At 40.6% G+C, this 20,040-nt stretch overlaps 2 protein-coding genes across 2 annotated transcripts in view; one reads left to right on the top strand and one right to left on the bottom strand.

Annotated features, from left to right (window-relative positions):
* wdfy4 (WDFY family member 4) overlaps positions 1–20,040 on the bottom strand; it is a 41,879-nt gene that overhangs the window by 5,946 nt on the left and 15,893 nt on the right. Inside the window, exons 24-55 of the mRNA XM_075478215.1 lie at positions 19,895–20,006; positions 19,622–19,812; positions 19,365–19,517; positions 19,152–19,225; positions 18,598–18,756; positions 18,388–18,482; positions 18,190–18,286; positions 17,862–18,064; positions 17,145–17,311; positions 16,943–17,062; positions 16,669–16,848; positions 16,429–16,584; positions 15,863–15,989; positions 15,610–15,761; positions 15,178–15,416; positions 14,993–15,093; positions 14,702–14,893; positions 14,510–14,616; positions 12,029–12,106; positions 11,730–11,921; positions 11,172–11,232; positions 10,738–10,952; positions 9,081–9,229; positions 8,859–8,973; positions 8,033–8,118; positions 7,885–7,947; positions 4,788–4,830; positions 4,490–4,609; positions 4,283–4,406; positions 4,053–4,159; positions 2,677–2,827; positions 1,043–1,134 (exon numbers count right to left, since the gene is read on the bottom strand). Coding sequence (XP_075334330.1) covers positions 1,043–1,134; positions 2,677–2,827; positions 4,053–4,159; positions 4,283–4,406; positions 4,490–4,609; positions 4,788–4,830; positions 7,885–7,947; positions 8,033–8,118; positions 8,859–8,973; positions 9,081–9,229; positions 10,738–10,952; positions 11,172–11,232; positions 11,730–11,921; positions 12,029–12,106; positions 14,510–14,616; positions 14,702–14,893; positions 14,993–15,093; positions 15,178–15,416; positions 15,610–15,761; positions 15,863–15,989; positions 16,429–16,584; positions 16,669–16,848; positions 16,943–17,062; positions 17,145–17,311; positions 17,862–18,064; positions 18,190–18,286; positions 18,388–18,482; positions 18,598–18,756; positions 19,152–19,225; positions 19,365–19,517; positions 19,622–19,812; positions 19,895–20,006 — 4,221 coding nt within the window. The remainder of the gene's footprint in view (positions 1–1,042; positions 1,135–2,676; positions 2,828–4,052; positions 4,160–4,282; positions 4,407–4,489; positions 4,610–4,787; positions 4,831–7,884; positions 7,948–8,032; positions 8,119–8,858; positions 8,974–9,080; positions 9,230–10,737; positions 10,953–11,171; positions 11,233–11,729; positions 11,922–12,028; positions 12,107–14,509; positions 14,617–14,701; positions 14,894–14,992; positions 15,094–15,177; positions 15,417–15,609; positions 15,762–15,862; positions 15,990–16,428; positions 16,585–16,668; positions 16,849–16,942; positions 17,063–17,144; positions 17,312–17,861; positions 18,065–18,189; positions 18,287–18,387; positions 18,483–18,597; positions 18,757–19,151; positions 19,226–19,364; positions 19,518–19,621; positions 19,813–19,894; positions 20,007–20,040) is intronic.
* Positions 6,886–7,947, top strand: lrrc18a (leucine rich repeat containing 18a). The gene has a single exon (XM_075478216.1). It carries the CDS (start codon positions 6,886–6,888, stop codon positions 7,750–7,752), a length of 867 nt encoding a protein of 288 aa, XP_075334331.1. The 3' UTR covers positions 7,753–7,947.

Below are 20,040 nucleotides of genomic sequence, written 5' to 3' on the forward strand. Positions count from 1 at the left end.
CTCAAACTGTTATTATCAGAGTTTGGAACACACAAAACTTCTCCAAGATTGCACAGCCAATTAAATTATTCAGGTACAGAGTGATTTCCTCCAAAAGTCAATTTAGAAGTCCACACCAGGAGGAGGTTGAACAGCTGTGTTATGAGCATATCTTTGTGGTAGAATTAAAGAATGATTTGGGTAGAATTAGCCAGAGATTGGTTTTGAAGAGTTAATAAGGGAAAGAGGGCATTATGACCAGCTATATCCTTGCTATAATGAACCCATCCTGGAAGAACAGAAAGCTGAAAAAAAACATAACAAGGATATATTGTCCTCGGTTAATTTGTCCGTGGAAGAAAAAAAAAACAATCTTCTATAGTTACTAATTTTATGAGAATGGTTGGGAATATGAGTAGTTCAGTAGATTACAGAGTGATAACCATCATAGATACCCCAGGAATGGAAAAAGGGAGGGTCATACTAGATAAACCATACCAAGAGAGCTACAAAATAACCCCACACAGGGTTAAGAGGAAAAAGAGCCTGACAAAAGACACAGAGGGAACGTTTAACCCATTAACAGCCGGCAGAAATGATGGCATTATGGAAAGGGAAAGTCTTATGTCTGCTTAAATCTCTTTGTTGTCCTTCAGTGTTTGTCATCTAAACCTCAGATACATGTTTTTTTGTGCATTTTCTTGATAAAGAAAACAATTGGGCATTAAACTTGAAAACAGTACTTAAAGAACCCCAATTTAACAAATCTCTGTAAGACAAGACAGCCTTTAGAGAATCTCAGAACAAGACAGCAACTGCTATGAATAGCATGTGTCTATTATACTTTGCAGATAGAATAAGGGCAAACTGACTGCACCCAACACTCTTACAGTACCATGTGTACAGTGGCTATTTGTCTAGAGGTACTAAAACAGTAGCTCTTCTGTTAACATACATCAGATACTATTGACAAACATTATTAGGTCTTGTGGGAATCGTCAGTAAAACAGGACAGGCTGGCCTATTGGAGCAGACAGGCCCAGTGAGCTTAGGTGTCACTGACCTCTCGATGGATTCTAATAAACTCCTGGGGGTCACCTTTCGCCCATGGAGGCAGCTCAACATCTCCCAAAGCAGTACCATCCTCCATACAACCTAAAGAGATATGGATACATCACATCACATCACACTGTGTAAACTTGAGTACAGACTAAAAGATACCCTACGGAGTCAACCAAGGGAAATTAATGTTTATGACCAACACTATTATTGATTCAGATTCAAAACTAAGCAACTATGCACAGAATATTGACTTAAACATCACAGCAAGTGTTTGATGAGTGACCCCCCCCCCCCAATTCTCATTTGTGTGCTCTACAAGGACATGCACAAGAGATACAAATCTCCATATCTCAGAACCTGAACAACATCACATTTTTAAAAAAATTATACAGACAGAAACATGCAAGAAACAGAATACACTAAAGGAAGAGAAGAGAGAAGGAAGGATGTGCAAGTGGCTTCGCAAATATCTGATGGGGAGGGGAAAATCAATTAAGGATGTCTTTAAGGATAAACAACTTAAATATGTTTTTCATGGTTAATAGCCCACAAGGATATGTTTGGTCATACCGCTTCTTATTGTTTGGAGGCATTCTCTTATATTGCCAAAATAATTCAGGGGAATACGTTTCTGAAAACAGAACAATACAAAAACAAAAAGTTTTAAGGAGAGTAGGGATTCTGTACTGGACATCCCCCATTTCTAGTTTCACGTATGCACAATGAACAGGATGTGTACGTTATGGAACCTGTGCCAACATACCATCGTAGTTAAGGCATTTAGAATGTTAAATGTAAACACTTTTTTTAAAGAGGTAACTCAAGGGGTTATATCTAACGCGACGGTATCTACTTATGTTGGGTGGTCATTTGGCAACAATACCGTGATAACCTTCCAGCAGATCATAATTCAAGCGGTCTGAGATTAAACTAAACTTCTGCTTTTCTCTTTGCCATCTCTTTGAATTTTTTCATGCTTTAGACTTAAGTAACTACAAGTCTTCCGAGACCGGATCAGATGAGACAGTATGCAGGGTAGTAAAGATCCTGCATGCAGTGGAATGTATTGATACCTGTATTCAACTGGTGGGGGGGAGGTGTAGGACAGAAAGAAGAAAGGAAAATCTCAGTGTGAGATCAGCATAATGGCACTTTATTCTGTGTGATTTGTATTTCTTGATGTAATTTTCTTTCACTTTGAGTATTTCCAAAAGTCCCACAGAGCCTACATATATGAGAAGAGGACTTGACTACGATCTGTTTCTGATCTGTTACTTGTCTGTCAAGTACCAACTCCAAGGCTTTGTGGAATGGTATGTGATATTGTACATATTTGTTGTCAAATTATGACTCTTTACACCTCTATGCCAGGCACCTCCACTGATGTCCAACCAACACACCAACAGATCACAATGTTCTCCCACATGAGATTGAAACAGACAGGATAGGTACCGTATGTCTGACTCAGAGTGGAGTCTAATCTTTTCATGGGGTTTGTTGACAAGAATGAAAATATAGATTAATGCTTTCCTCCCCTTTGAGCACTAACAAAACAGCTTATATTCGGTAAAAGTCAAGAGAAAATGTATATTTTTGGTTTTTGATTTAGACATGCAGAGGAGATTTAGTCCTGACCCAGCTGAATGTGGTTGGAGTTGAGCAGGAAGTCTGGCAGGTAGAAGAACTCTGGGATCAGCTCTCTGACGTCGCCCATGTTGTCTCTAGAGGCCGACTCCCACTCTTTCTTAATGCAGAAGAACATCCGCTCTGGGATGTCAAACCCCCCCTGCGGGTAGACCAGAAACAACACTGTCAGACCTTGAGCACACAGCTGAAGCAAACTGTGCAACAGGCATGTTAATAAAGTAGCCTGCGTCAGCGCAGTGAATCGGGTTTTACATCGTTCAGTACATCGTGCAAGCATGGAATATTTGCTGCTATCAGAAAGCGGCTTTTCTTCTTTATGTGAAATATCATAATTCTGATAAGAATCTCATGAGAGGGAATGTAATTTAGAGTAAAACAATTACCTCAATGAACAAAAATATCATATAGAGTAGTAAACCAGGTTAGAGATGAAAATTCAGTTATGGATATTACTACACACCACTTATATGCTTCAGAAGACAAAAAGACGTCCCGATTCACCAGATGAACATCTTTATTACTTTATTCTAACTATCAAATATGCATGCCTTTTCATTATAATCAACTGGATGCTGTATTGCAAATTGGTAACATCTGTGGCTATTTCTATTGACTTCTTTTAGATGCTTTCTATAATTATTTGCATATATATTAAAATCTTGCAATAATTTGCTTTCATACCAAAAACAGGATGTGGAGTGTTGAAAATAGCTCATATTAGATTCAATTTATTAGCAAGATTGTGTCTGAAATAAAAAAATAAAAAAATGACAAAGCAACGAATGTCAGTGAGATTTGGGAGCCACATGTTTGCAGAAGGGCCCGTGGGTTAGTAAAAACAAACCACAAAGGAACTTTTTTTTTATGATAATCCCAGACAAAACATGCAGAATGATACGTATTACATCTTTATCAATGAGTATGTGATCTGTATGTGAAGACTTCAAATGTTCAGTTTAGAATGCACAAGGACACAGTAATGGCAGTGAAACTTCTCCAAGATGCTGTAGCTCTGAGACCTTTTTTTTCTATTTACTCTAAGCTTTGGTTGTGAGCACAATTTATGCCCAAATATAACATGTTTCATTAAATTAAAATGTCAAGTTATGCAGCGTAATTGGCAGCAGCATGTCTGTTTGATAGAACATGTCTTCTTAGTCTTTTGCTTAATAGGGGATCACTAGGACATCAGGTGAGGTCAGACAGAGTTTCATCCATCATCTCCTTTATCCTTTTAAGCGCTTAATTACAGAAATAGGTCAGGAACAATTCAGTCTGGCATAAACTCTTTCAAATATCAGCTTGCAGATTTAAGGAAAATGCTAATTCTGTTTATCCACATTTCCTGCTGTCTATGGCCTCACCTGCAGTGTTTGGAAAGTGTGTGAAAAGGGCTCCATCCTGACAAGGAAAGAGGCCACAATGATGGCTGAGGAGTAGTGGGTACAGTAGTGGCAACGAGCTGACAAGTCTGTTACAATGACAAAACAATTTTAGGATTAAAAAAAAATAAATAAATTAAAAAAAGAGTGGAGTTATTGAAAAAGTACAGTAAATTGCACTGATGAAAAGAATAAAAATTGAGCCAAAATACCTTCGCCCTCATTGTTCTCAACCTCTTCATATCTCTGGATGAACATCTGTTTCCTTTTCTCTGTCTGAGCTCCCATTGGCTTGGACAGATCACGGAAAGTTGCAGGATTTGACAGATCAAGCATCTGTACAGGATAGAGAAGCAAACCTGTAACACTCACTCTGTGCAATGTGAATGTTCAAGACAAAAGATGTCGTGAGATTCTACCTCTGACTGATAGTCCGCCAGAACCCAAGGGTAAACTGGGTACTGCATCAAGTCATTGTATGTCCTTCCAGCAATGGTGTTCAGGTGCATCAAGTACTCAAAGTTACTCATCTCCCCTTTCTAGAGGAGAGAAAGGACAAGCAGACACAAACAGTAATATAATCATAAACACAGTGAGAAATACTGTATAAAAGACCAACTGTTAGAATCAGTGCTGATGGTGAAGGAGGGAGTGCTGAATCTGTGAGCACAAACAACTCTGACAGAAATGTGTGAAGGGCAGTGTTTATTGCATTACCTGCCATTTAACAAGGGCTGTCTTTTCGACCACAGGAGTCTTTCTAAAGCACAATAAAAACAAATACTTTGCATTAGCAACAGAGGCCGAGCAGTGTCTACCAACACAAAGTTTCTTTGCTTGCTATGTTGCCCGGCAACCAGACTTGAAATGTAACACAGCTAAGAGTTGGGAAGCAACAGAGTGGAGGTGAGTACGGGACTCAGGAAACAGAAAATGTGTGTACACAGCTGTAGGAGCAGTTATGGGACTGAGGTGAGCGACAATATGTAATGTAAATACAGGGTAAGGATGTGGGGGATTGTAGCACATGGTGCCATCTGTAGGTTGTTTGAAAACATGTTTATGACCAAACTCGTGTGAGCAGTCTATAGGAGCAAGCAGAGACGTTTGAAAGAGAGAGAAATATGTTCCTAATCCAGAGATGTTTAAGGCCAAGTTTGTTCACAAAGGTTTAAGATAACTCATCAAACAGGAAAAACACCATTCTATCAAAAGATTTCCACCTTCATAGCCAAGACAAACAAGGGTTTATTATCTAACATAGCACTGCATTTTCTTTTTTCTTTTCTTTTTTTTTTCCCAGTTTGGTTAGGCAACACTATGAAAAAGTTTTGATGAGGTCCACCAGAACATGTGTCTGACTTGTGAGAACATCTCACATCTCAGAAAAATGACAACTCTGCAGAACATTTCATTACTTGCAGAGCACCAGTCCAAATGTATTTAAATTGGAAAAGTGATCAGCTGCCTCTGAAATCTTCTCTCCCTCTGTGCACTAGTAACGTGGCAATAAAGCCTGGCGCCAAACACCCCAGTTGCTAAGTAACACTGTTAAACAAGACGAACCTCGACTTTAGAAACAGTACATTCCTGCTCTCCTCCTCTGAGAGGATTACCAGGTATTGTGAGTACAATGTCTTGATGCCGTCCAGATTTCAAATGTAGTCTTAGAGTGTTTGATATTTATGAAGTAATGGATTTTTGTTTTTATTTTGTACCAGTTCACAGGAGCTCCAAGCTAAAAACTGAAGAGAATCTATCAATCAATCTGTTCAACATCAGTCTAGGAAAAACAAAGACAAAATATGGTGAGTACAACTTTTCATCCGTGTTAAAACTGTGGAGAAAAAAGGTTTTAGGTTAGGGAACCAGCTGAAAGACTCAATAAGGATGCGTATAACGAATAAGTCAAAAGAATACATGTATCCATTTTCTAACATCAATAAAGTCTTGACCAAATTTTGTAAAACTACACTAAATCAATCATTTTATTTGGCTCAGTGTGTGTTATCTAATTGCAGGCAATAATTTCATGCAATAGTTTCCTATAGGAGGTTATAATGGGAACAAGCACCAGTGGATAACCTCTCTCATCCTGAGGATGATGAATGAGGCGAGAGAGGGCCTTGGGGTGTAACACAGACACAAACAGACACACACCTTGCTCTTTTAGACAGGGAGGGGAGAAGAGCGAAGCCCTCATTACACTCCCCAACTATCATTTATCAAAGTCTTGATTTGACTCTTTGTGCGCACACACGCACACAGATGATACAGTGCATCCATGTCTGTCAACACACGTGTTGATGTTCTACATGCACGCATACAAACACCTTTCTTGCCTGAAAGAGCCAAACAACTCAATCAGTTGAATGGTGAGGGGGCTTCAGCAGTCATTTGTTTTTGCTGTATTACCAAGTGTCGCCTCTCTCCTATTGTTCCCCAGTATTAGCCTTAATTAGAGAGTCATGCTCTTAAATACCCCCATGGGCAACACAGGGTGAGCACGCACTAATGGAGACACAACACTGTGACACACGCGCGCTGCTCAAGTTCTCATTCCTCAGAGTGCATGCTTTCCCCACTGCCCCAGGCCATACATAGGCCCTTGTATCTGAATAAATCACATCAGCCTTCCACACACATACTTACACATAAACAAACACACAACACATTTATTTCCTGCGGTACTGTGTGGGTGTGTAGATTAGATGAATTATTGTAAATCAGCCTCTTGGGGCAACTGCCACAAAAGGGAGGCATAGGTGAGGATTTCATGTGAACTGCTCAGTAATTCCTTCTGCATTGCAGTACGATGCCCAAAAGAAAGGGAGCCAAAGGGACAAAGGTGACCCTCAAGACTGCCAAAAAGGCAATAAAGACAACCCCGGACGGAAGACGCAGACTCACCCTTAGCAACATGGGTATTACCATCTTTCCCAAGTGTCTGTTAAAACTGACCAGCGTGGACGAGTTGGACCTCAGTTGTAACCTGATAGAAAAACTTCCTGACAACATCGGTAACCTCTCGTCACTCAGATGGCTGGATCTGCACAGTAACAAGCTGGAGTCTTTACCCGAGTCCATGGGCAATTTGGTTGGACTGACCCACCTCAACCTCGCCAATAACTGTCTAACCTCTGCTGGTTTACCCTCCTCACTGGGTTACCTCATCAACCTGACGAGTCTCAATCTAGGGTTGAACCAGCTAGATGCCTTACCTCCCACCTTTAAGCACTTAGACAGTCTCCAGGAGTTAGGCCTGTTCGATAACCTTTTCCTCAAGCAACCAGAGTTTGTAAAAGTTTTACGCAACACCGCTAAGGTGAATGTGAGGCGAAATCCTTTCACATATGCTCAGGGAGATGGTGAGGGGATGACGAAGAAAGAGTCGGGGCTGAAAGAAGATGTGTACCTGGTCCATGGGAGCAACCTGTGTAAGACATGCCTTCAGAAATGTAAAGCGCAAAGGGGAAGGCTTACAAGAGGAGGTGGTGGTGATACGCTTGAGGAGAAGTTAAAAAGGACTTATTCTGGACTGATGAGACCAAATTCAGTAGCCATAATCAACCAGGATGTGTGGAGAATAAAAGAAGGTGGAATACAAGCAGACCATCAAACGTCAAAGCATCTGCCGATGTTATCATTTCAAAATTGCTCTAAACTATTGGGAAGAATGTAATCTTGAAACAATTTAATGTGCATGAGCACAATAATATTTGACAAAACAATATCTCTGTGTATTTAGTATAAATTAAGATGAATGAATTCTCAAAATGTGGCTTTTGAATGACTGTAACAACAAGCAGCTTACTTTGCATTGGCAAGGACCTCAGCAACAGCTCTGCCTTTTAATGTTGGTACAATTGTGCTTAACCTGAGGGGAGAGGAAACGATTAAGGTCAGAGTCACAAAGCTGGAAATAAAAACTTTTTAATACTGTGTACATCCGAGTGAGTCACCTTTTGTATGCAGAGACATGGTCCTTATTCAGGAACACCAGGAAAGCGGAGTGTCCGTTTTTCATAAAGATCTCAATAGCATTGTCCTGTGGCAACAGAAAGACACAGTGGCTTTATATCACTCAAATACGGTAATATTATCACCATATCTTTGTACATCACACCCATTTAAAACTAGGAACTAACATATGCATTGATTGATTCTCTAATCCACATTCAGAATAAGCCAAAAAGGGAGGATGCTTCCAGAAAATATGACATGGTCTATCACTTTCAGGAAATATTTTTTGATTGACAGGTTTTCTTAAATGCTACATTTAACTGAAGAAAAAAAAATGTACATCAAATCAATATAATCAAACATGAGCCGATTCCAGCTAAGACTAAATCACTGGCTACTTTCAAAATGCCTGTGCCTTTTGCCAACATATTGGAGTCGTATATTTTTAGGTGGTCCTCTTTTCATCTCACCATGAAAAGGGATTAACTTAATATAAGATGTAAGACAGTTTATAAACCCTCAGAATACAGGTAACAATAAGAATGGAAATTCTGAATTAAGAGTATACATTTAAAAAAAAAAAAGATATAAAACAAAAAAAATTAATTTAAAAAAAATGTAAAAAAGCATATTTTGAGAAAACAGCCTGTATTTGTATTGCAGAATTCCATATTCATTTATCGGAGACCACTACTTACTGTACTTGTAAAAAAATGTGAACTATTAAATGTCAAGAAAACATCCACAGTAGATTACTGAATCTACTTTCTCAATTTTACAATTTCTTTTCCGAAGGCATCAATGGGATCATTTAGATGTTCTGACCTCTAAGAGGAACCGCATGAAGCGAGCCTCCTTGATATCTTCATAGAGGCAGCGTCTGCAACTGGCTGATGGCAGCTCTTTACTCAGCATGGTGGAAATAAAGGAATCTCTCATACTGGCAGAGAGGGACACAGAAGATGATGATTATCGGATTGACCCACATGAGCAGTGATGAACATTATATGCTACACAGTGACAACTGTGCAGCCAGCACAGCTTTACCTGCTGGGATGGTGTCTCCTACAACAAACATCTCCAGTTGGAGCGAGAGTGAATCCCTCACACAAGAGCAGGCCATCTTTCCCAAACAGCAGCAAACCCTCTGTGACTCTGAGGCCACTCACCATCACTACGCACATCTTTGCCTTTACCTACAGAGGAAGAGAGACACGTAAGTCTCATGTGAGAGGCGCAATACACATCAGCACATTTCTCTCTCTCAGGACATGACATGGCAGATAGACAGGCACTTCAGGCTTTATTTGATTGATCATTTTAATCACATATTTTAATCATTATTAAAAAGACATCGCCAAACACTTCATTATCAGAGCTGATTGATGGGGAGGAGAAGGACCGGCCCCTTTCCAGCAGAACGACAGCGTTTCCTCCAGCGCCAGAGTGAATACACATGCTGCCTTCAGCGCTGGCTGTAGCTAATGCTAACTGCATTGTGATAATGCGTAGATAATTCTATTGTCTCCCCTCATTTCACAACGAGTGTGTGCACCTGACCATTTCCCTGTGCTGGCCCCCCTGTAGGCCCTTTGGGACAGAGAGCCAAAAACCATATGGGGTTCCAATATACCCACAGGCCCCTCACAATTTATACTAATCAAATCAGACTCCCTACCCCCAGACGCACAGTCACACACTTGGTGGACATAGACGAGGTCCTGTCTGGCCATTATTAGGAGAATTAATCACTGCCACACACACAATGGGAAACCTGATAAGTGATCACAACCTCTTGTCTTGAAGCACACGCACACACAGGCAGGCTGTGATGAATTATTTCTCTTATTGTAGGAAGGTGTTTAAGAGGAGTCAAGGTGAGTGAGTCTCAGCTACATCAGCTACTGAGCTGGATCATGTTAGTCTCTGTCAGTGAGTACAAAACCACAACTAACAATGACTGGATTAAACTAGTTGAATTTATTGTTATCAAAAATTAAATACATAACAATAAACTTATTTTCTTATCTCCTTATTGTGGTCCAGACAGATATGCATTATCAGTCTGCGGGTGATTTAGCTGATGATGGGATGGAGGAGAGAAAAGGAGGACTTTTATTGACTGAGAGCCTAATGTCAGACCATTGATTTCTCCCCACACACATTATTGTCATAATCACACTATTGGCGCTGGCAAGCTAATTATGAGTGGGTCTGTCTTTGTGTGAGTGTTAGTCTGTGTGTGTGTCTGCATTTTTCAGAGCTAATGACGGTGTTCATTTGACAGGATGCTCAGCAGGAGTCATGCACTGAACCACTGCAAGACAACAGGACACACTTGCACACATCACACACTTACTAAGCAGATGTAAGACAGCTTGCATCACCTCCTACTGCTTTTATTAATTCTTCAGTCAGAAACATTAAAAGCCGCGGCTGGTTGCCGGAGCGATGAGAGTCCCTGTCAACATGTGCACTGGTTTTTAGCTCACTATAAGAATGAGGGGAGCTGTGCTGGGCCTCAACATTAAAATATTACACTAATGAGGAAAGATGAAACTCTGATAGCAGCGCTGGGCTATTGGAATCCCTTAGTCTGCATCAGATAGTCAAGAATGTGAATAATAACAGGATGGGCGGGAGTTGTGGTTGAATTCAGGACGGTTCCTTTAATCTCAGCAATTAACGCCCTAGGTCACAGTACCTTCTCTTCAGGGTGCAGCTCCTGTAGGATGATACGCATGTCTAGGCAGTCTTGTCTGTGGGTGCAGGGTGCAGGGGTGAAAGGATCGACAGAACCCTCAGTGACAGACTGCGGCTCATTCAGAGCCGGGAAGAACGTCAAGCGGTCACAACACTGTCCTCCCTCCGCTTCATTCTCTTTGACCTCCACACCCACCTCACACAAGATCCTTGGCTCTGTTACATAGGAAAGACATTTTTCCAACAAACTTGAAAGACTCAAACTGTCATTTAAAAGAAACCATGTGAAGGATTTAGTGACATCTAATGGTGAAATTTCAAATTGCAACCAACATAATGGTTCCAAATCCAAATAGTTGATCCTAAAGTACTGAAAGCACAACAATTCTTATTTTCATGTAATAAGAAGTTCAACAGGCAAGATTTTGTTTTTACCTGCTTCACCTTCAGTTCCAATTTTGCTCTCTTCAGACCTCAGACACAGCATTCCTAGCACCTGTTGTAAAAACATGTGACACATAAAGGTTTGACAGCATACTAGTACTGAATGTAGCCTCCATAGCTCAAAAATAAAGGAGATGCTCAAGTTAATTAAAACATGCATTCTAAGCAGGAGGTGACTCCGCAAAATGAAATCCAATTATATAGAAGTCTGAGAATTGAAGGACTTTCTCACTTGATCTTTAACCTCCATACAGTTTCAAGTCTTTTTAAATATGGCATATTCTGGATTTTGTCAATTTTGGTCCCATTAAGAGTAAATTGCAGATCAAAACAGGGTAGGAGTCAGGGCAGGACTGCATTGTGGTTGATATGTCACTTCTTAGTGGGGTACAGTTTAAAACCCAAGATTTTAAAACAGGATTCCCAAAACTAATGAGTGGTATCAAGATGGTTTTGTTGATCTAATTTATACAGTTTACAGCAGATATAGTAATTGAACACTGCAAAAGACCTGCTGCACAGATCCTACTTCAATCTAAAACGCTATACCGGTTTTGATCGTCTCAGAGTTTTTCTACGAATGCGTAATCTGGTCCGATTGGGTCCTTCGGCAGAGTCTTGCACCCAATCTTGGCTCAACAGCACCCCTGGGCCAGGTCCGAACACAGCTCTCTCCCTAAGCAGCTCGGCCTCCACACACAGCCACTGGGAGCTCACGCACTCCCACTCAGTGGCTCGTACCTGAGAAACAAGACACAAACCAGGGTAGATGGAAACAGATGAGACAGAGAAGGACATAACAAAATCACAGTTTTCCCTTTTAATGAAAATAACTTCTATAGTCAAACCTGTAAGTGGTTGGCCCTCATTTTCTCAAACATGCTGTGGCCTCTCTGCCGATGCGAGTCCATGTAGGACAGAAACTCCTATAAAGAAACAAGAGTGAAAAAGGCTGCAAATGAAAAGAGGGACAGCGCAATCACTCTTCCCCTTGCTCATATGGCGAACACACACACACACACACACATCATGCTCACAAAAACTGTATATGCATAATGGCATTGTTGTTTCCTCATGCAATTACAATGCATTCATACAATTACATCTGTTCTAAATTGCATTCACTGGGCAAAATAAGCTAGTGGCTACGGTCCTACAATAACCCTGTCTGCAAATGTAATCATTTGTTGGTGTGATCTAATTAACATAAACATTAATATCACTGAGCAACACTACCGTCAAAGGGCAAGGTAAGTTCGTGTGTGCACTTTTATTGTGTGAGTCAGTGTCTATTTAGTTGATTAAGAGAGAAAACAAATAAAAAACCCAAAACAGAGGTGTGTCGACACCGCAGGATGCTCATGTTCAGCAGACACACTTGGATCATTTTCTGACAGTTAACTGCTTCATTAAATCCATCATCACAGCAGTGCTCGCTGAGAGACTACTGAAACAACATGTGTCCATCTTCACAGCTGACCCAGGAAAGCCATTTAATTGACTGAGTGAACATGCAGAAACTGTTTATATCGAGTTTTATTTACAGATGCCAATTCTGTGTTCTGCAATATAACCCCATGGATGAAATAATTGATTCCAAGCACATAAAAACAAACAAACAAACAACAAAAAAAAAAAGAACTCAATACTTCTGCGTTATAAGAGATGCAAACATTTGAGGTAATTTACAGAGAAAACCCATGCGTAAAAGTTGACAACAAACTTTGACAAGCCCTCTGGAGAATGAAAACTGTTTCTCTAAATGACTGCTCGCCTATCCAAATGAGAAGTTGAGCAGAAAAAGGAATGAAGGCATAATTTTAAAGGGAGATTATAGGAACATTACAGACAGAAAAGAGTGCAATAATGAAGTTTGCGAACTAGCGCCGTGATGTGACACATAAACAGCAAGTCGGCGTCATCATCTCTAATTTCATTCCTTCATTTGGACAAACATAAGTAATATATAGCATTAATTACCCTATTTAGCAGATAGGAACCTCATTGGCTTTTTAAATGTTGCATTAAACACATAACTCATCTCTTCCCTCTGCAATTAACATGAGAACATCACACTCATTTCCATTTTAATGACTTCCCAACAATACGCCACCTTTGATGATAAGGCAACATAATGTCAACTTCATTGTGAGCTGGCAGTGAATGTGTAATGAACTTAACGTGATCATTAGTGCTGTTAATTATCTTTCTAATATGAGGACACAGATATGATTATGGAAACTGCATTCGCTGATGAAATAAATCTCTGGAAGGATTGCACTGAAGCTTGACTGAGGACACAGCCTGCCTATCATTCTCCATATTCCCATTCAATACCTACAATAGTACTTTTTTTATTTGGTTTGGAATAAAAATAGCTATACGAGGCCAAGATAATATGCTTTGCGTTATTATGGATTCAGTTACTGAAAAGGGACCCTAAAAGCTCATAACTTGTCAAATAAAGGTCATAAGGTGATGATCCAGAAATCAATTAATGACTTAGTCTACTCTTTATGAGAATGGATGATAAAAATCAGACTAGCTGACCATAGCTGATGATTACTTGAATATCTTTCTTCTTAAGCACTCCCTACGTGCTGCAACCTTTTCACAGCAACACACTGCAGAGAGGAAGATAGAGACCATCCCTCCCTTCTCTGCCCTGCATCTCAGACAGAAAAACAATTCATCACCCTCTCTGATAGCCTGTCAAATACTGATATGATAAAGAATAACATCAAATGAATAATGTTTTCATCAGATTGGTACCACTGTAATTGCCAACATGATTTCTGTGGGCAACCGACATGCACAAACAAGAATGCACATACACTTTTGTGGGTGTGAGACAGACACGCAGACGCGGTAATTTCATGCCTGTGTGCCTGAGTAATATGTCCCTGCTCCCTGCTCCAGATGGCTCAACGTCTTAAGCGTTGTGGGGGAACTAATGATGTGGGCCACGTGTTTCGGGGGGAAAAACAACAATAAATGTGTCTTTAACCTTCAGCAGCAAACAGTGTGTTGTGGCGAGTGTTCCCGTGGATAGGCCTAACAGATATCAATTACAAAGCCCACTCACGGGCAATCAGCTGTGATAATCCAAATCTATTTAAAGAAATAATCAGACACCCCCGCAGGGCTGGACGGCCCACAGCACAAGCACAGTTGTGACTTTGGGATGAGTGTCTGGCACGGTCCTCTGGGACGCAGAGCCACCTGGGAGAAGGCAACAACGCCACATTCCTCTAGGGACGCAACACTTCTAAGTATGTTCAACTGTCTGTGCTTTGTGAAAAGAAATTAAATGCTGAGTGTGTATATACCTCTGATTTTACTGACTCTTGATCTTTGCCCAAAACGGAGCGAAGAGCACTGCTGATCAGATCAAACTTCGTCTGAGAGCTGCTGGCCACCTTTCTCTTCTGAGACTCTGAAGACATGCAAAATGTCAGCACCCCTGTTGCTGACAGCCAACATGTTCTCCCTCTGCATTTATCAGTATAGTTAGACCTTACCTGTCTGTAGCAACCAGGCTTTGTGTGCCATCTCCTCCCATAGAGGACTGATGTTGGTCATGCTGACAGGCTTCGTCTCTGCTGTGTGGTTCGCTGAGATCTCCATCTTATAGCTCTCTTCAAGCATGTGTTGCCTCTCTGACATGACTTTTGACCAGCAGGCCTCTGCTAAGGACACTAGTTGTCTGTCATCTGGAAAACACATACACACATTCAGAAGTGTCTACACGGTAAAGCTGGCCAGGGTAGAGTGATGAATATAAAAAGGCTCTCTCATACTGGACCTCATACCTGTCATAATGTCTTTCCCATTGCTGAGGTATGCAGGCCGTCTGGATGAAGTTTCCCTGATGTGTTTTGTTTGTGCCACACATCCAAAACCTTCAGGGTAGCTGCAAAAAGTGTATTTGTTAAATTAAACAATGAACTTCAGGTCATTTTGGTGCATACATTTTTGAGTTTTATGTTACCATTACCTGCCAGAGCGAATCAGTAACAGACAATGCAAAAGGCATGTAAGAAAGTTCACATTTGCATTATAAGTTGCCATGAGAACATCCCAGCGTTCCATGAATGCCTGCAGTGTCCTGACGACTGCTTCCTTATCTTCTTGGGATTGTCGCGGTTGAGACAAGAAATAAAGCAGGACTTTATTGGTGCATGAGTAGAGGGCAGACACAGTCTTCTCCTTCTGAGTCTGACCTTTCTCAAGAGCCTAGAATTACAAAGAGTATTTGTTATCAATGAGTATAAAACTCAAATTAAGTATTAGTCCCTTTCACACTGTTGGCAGATAAGCATCTTCTGAATTTTTTATAAAAAGTCTAAAAAAAAAAAAAATAAAAAAAAAAAACATTTTTTAATAAGCCTGCATGTACTTTTTTAGTTTGCTTTTATGTTTGTCTCACCACCATAATCTGATCTGCAAGGAAGTTGAGCAAAGTCTGCGAGTCTGCAATGAATGCTCCATCGTTAAGCTTCTGCAACACAGTCTTACTGAAAAGCACCACATTCTCCATGAGTGTGCTCATCTGTCCTTCAGGCTTCTGATTCTTACAATCTGAGGAACAAAGCAAAAGCAATGAATTCAGTAGTGAATTTAGCCCAGATATTTGTCTAGCATAACTAATATGGAAAGTTTGCTTTGTACTGCAATTCTACCTTGTGAGCTGAGATGAGTGGCGCTGTCTTCCTCATGGCTGAGGATGTGGATGAGGTTCATGGTCAGCTCCACCAACTCAGACTGGAAACTTTGCCTCTGTTCCAGTGATGTGCCATCGGGGCAAAACTGCAACATTTAAGCACATCAACAGTTGAAAAATGTTGGAACTAAGAAAACAAATGGGTGAACATTTTGACCTCTGACAGCTCTTTAATTTTTAATAACAGAGTGGGATCCTTGTCCAATATTGTTGCATATTCAAAGATGGGGTGCGTATATGAAGGTTCATTTTGTCGGGAGGAAAACAGCTCTTCATGCTCTCTCCCTTTTAGAGCAAAATCATTTCATCACCAGTACGTTTGCTCTGCTTTGTTTATTAACTGGGCATAGAGTGGCACCTTCTGGAGAAATATGAGTTTTGCAGTATTATTGTAGGCTGAATAGGCTTTTTCATTGATAATGCGTTTAACCAGTTTTGCCTATGTCTTTAGTGTCTGTTGATGTGCCATTATGATATGTGAACTAACTTAATGTGGTAACTGCTTATGCTTGAGTGTGAATTCACCTCCAGCAGCAGAAGCAGAGGATGTGTGTTGGTGCCGGCACACACATTAAGAAGACTGTCCATCAGCAGAATCCGCATGAAGTCGAGAACCGGCTTCCTGGTTGGGCGACTGCTGCATGTGTCCTCATTATCAAGGCTGGAAGGCTTGCTGACACCCTGGGGGAAATGAGCGAAACAGCCAATAAGACCACACAGAGAGGAAGTTTTGGGGGAATTTTGTAACATCATAAGACAAAAAACCTCTGAAACCCTCAGGGGGTACACAACATCAGCGAGTGAGTGCAGGAAGGTGGGCGATGTCCACAGTGGGTCTCTTGGCCGGAGGTTGTGAAGGAGACAAAGAAACTGCATCACACTTGCTGGAAGCTGCAATTCCCATGATGCATCAGTCGCCGACATGTGCTTTGTTGGAAAAACAGCCTTTAAGAAAAAAAAAACAAAAAAAAAAACAGATTACTTGTGATCATTATTTGGTGAAATCTGCTGAGAAAATCTAAATTCATTAAGTTCCAACCTTAGAGATGACGACTTTGACTAATTCCAGCAGTATGACAGCAGCTTCAGCACACAGCTGCTGAGCAGGAGCGTCTGCTTGGCTATCAATCAGCAATTGTAGGGCATCATCCAAATGCACCTATATGTGATGAATAACGAAAATATTATTTAAAAAAAAAGCTGGTCGAGGGGAGGATTCACTATAATAAGAAGTGACCCACCTTCTCCTCTGCAATGTGACTGGTGTTCTTCTCCAGCAGCAGAGCAGCTAGAGCTTCATACACCTGAGGCAGGTGAGAGTGTCTGATGAGCAGCTCACGTAAAACCTCAAAGCCTGGACACATGGCGCTCAGGCACTCATGAGACCAAGGATGGGCACGAAGGTTGTCTGGTAACAAGGCAAAAAAAAAAAAAAAAAAAAAAAAAAAAAAAAATCAATGAAAGAAGTTATTTTTAGCGTTAGGATATGTCAAAGTGTCAAAACAGCATCACATTATTTAACCTATGGTTACAGTCAAATATTCCTTCAAGTAACGAAGCTTCATTTAAAGAAAAAACACCATATGTGATCATGGTTGCGTTTTTTTTTCAATGTCGGTGTGTATTATGTTTTATTATTTTTCAAATGTCTTGTTTTAGTGAAATATCAAAATTCTATTTTGTTGTGTTGTTGAAAGTTTTTTATTTTAAATGCATTTATTTACCTATTTATTTATGGCTGTATTGTTATGTTTTGCAACTCAGAGCAACTTTCAAACTGCGGTTTAGTGTTATTGCCACAATTTTTCAGCACAACAAAACATCGTTTCATTAAGTTTAGAAGTAATTGTCTGCCAAAATATTGAAATTACTGCACATCACAATATGATTCCAGTGAAATGACAAAGCCAAATGACAAAAATGATCTCCAATTGGATGAATAATTAAACTTTATGCACCCATGGTAGCAAAGGGTTCCTCCGTGCTCTCTATGAGCGTTCCTGGGAGCACGCCCTCTCTGAAGCAGCTCTGCTGGCTGGGACTCGACAGAAACAGTGTGAGTAAGACAAGACCCAGTTTTAAGGTGGAAGGATGGAGGTGGGCCTCAAGGAAGTGCAGGAACCAATCACTGCCAAGAGATTCAAACGCTGCCTTCTGCTGACTAGTTGGAAGAGAGGGAGAGAAAGGGGATCATTGCAAATTAATTCAATTAAAATGTTTCTGCCATGACACATGAAATGCGAAGAAAGTACATTTTTTTCTCTCAGTAAAGAAAATGACCCTTACTCTTTGATTAAAAGGCTGTCTGTGTTGAGAATCTCACAAAGCACACATAGCATCTGGTTGCGAATCCAGATGAGGTTGGCTGGACCAGAACTCTGAGCTACAGCACAGAGAAGACGAACCCGGGTCAGTATCAGGAACAACTTTTGTCAAATATGAGACACAAAATATATGAGATGGGCCTGCAAGTTTGACACCAACCTGGCGTGTCTTGTGAAAGATCACCCTCCAATATCTCACTGCTTTCTGTCATGACACTGGAAGCAGGGAGTGTGTAGTGCAGGAAGAGCCCAAGCCTGATAGCATTGAAAAGAAATAAAGACAAATATTGAAAAAAAATTTAGTTTTAAAATCTGAATCTTTCATAAATGTGTGAAACCTGTATGACAACAAGAGAACTCTGGAGTTTACCTGCTTATGTCCAGCGGGTTCAGATGAGCCTTTAGGAGGGATGTAATGATGCAAGAAATAATCTTAACCTTCTGAATGGTCACGGCAGGATCAGACAGCACAAACAGCAGCTTTGGAAGCAGGCCCACACTGTGCATGACCAGTGCATTCCTGTTGTCACTGCAGAGGACATGATGAGTGAAACAGAAACAGCACCGACATCAATCCCAATTTGTTCCAACAGACAGAAAATCTAATTGTGCAATCTATGGAAACATTCATTCACACAACAACATTCACTCTGACTGATTCTGTTGAACATTCCCATGACTATTTCTGCTCTACAGTTCCATGATATTAATGACAGGCTGCTGCATGTGTTGACAGAACAGCCGATAAAGTCTCCCGTCAATCCAGAATGAGAGCCTTTTATTGTGTTACATAACTTGTTGGCTGTGTGAGTTAGCAATACATTTGATGAGAGCCAATACATATTCCGTCTGTGACCAGGGGAATATGATCAAAGACGGAATAATAATCAGGTCCGGTCATATGCTAATAATTGTTTAAATCACCTTGAGGATTTCAGGACTTCAGCGAAGTAGTTTAGAACTGAGAGATCCAGATGGTCCGATGTATTCTGCCAAACCTGACAAATGGAATAGTTCAAGAGCTAAAAATTATTAATTTCACTTATAGTCAACTTTCCAAATAAATAGTGGTTAGACCAAAAGGGAAAAAAAAAAAAGAAAAATTGATAATATTTATGCTAAAATGTGGACGCTTACCTCCAAGTCGCACAGCAAAGCCTGGAAAGCAGGTGTGTTCTGAAGGCAACCAGAGCCACAGCTCATCTCCAAGGAACTTGAAAGACACAGAGCCAGCTGAAAGGTTCGATGGCTGACCAGACTGCTCTTCATCTTCAGCAGGAAAGCCAGGAGCTACAAAGGGGGAAAATTATACATAAAAACAGACCACAACTGTTAGGTAATTTATATTGATGTCTGCATACACATTAAAGTTCTGTTAAAACTATTTGACAAACCTTGTATCCATTGATGCGGTTCATTTCTTCCTTCATGGCTGAGTTTGTCTCCAGCACAGAGAGAAGAACTTTAATAGCCGCATACAAAGAGCTATCATCCGGCGCCATTGCGACCAGACTGAGAACAACAGCAGCCCCGCCGACATACAGAAAACCATTGGAAGCAGGGCAGGGGGTGAATGTTCGCACACCTAGAGAGGATAAACCCAAAAGCTTAAAAAAAAACGTGAAGAAATTAATAAACACTTTGACACTTTTCAAAACATTATTTACCAAAATGTCCAATCAGTGCAGCTCCTATGGTGCGAGCTGTACCACTCAGGTGTTTGCTGATGTTTTGAGCAAGTAAAACAGGTGTGGAGTGATCCCGAGATGTTATCCCCATCTGTAATTATAGAAACATTTGTGACACTTTATAT

This window comes from Odontesthes bonariensis, chromosome 2 (assembly GCF_027942865.1).
Source record: "Odontesthes bonariensis isolate fOdoBon6 chromosome 2, fOdoBon6.hap1, whole genome shotgun sequence".
NCBI lineage: Eukaryota > Metazoa > Chordata > Actinopteri > Atheriniformes > Atherinopsidae > Odontesthes > Odontesthes bonariensis.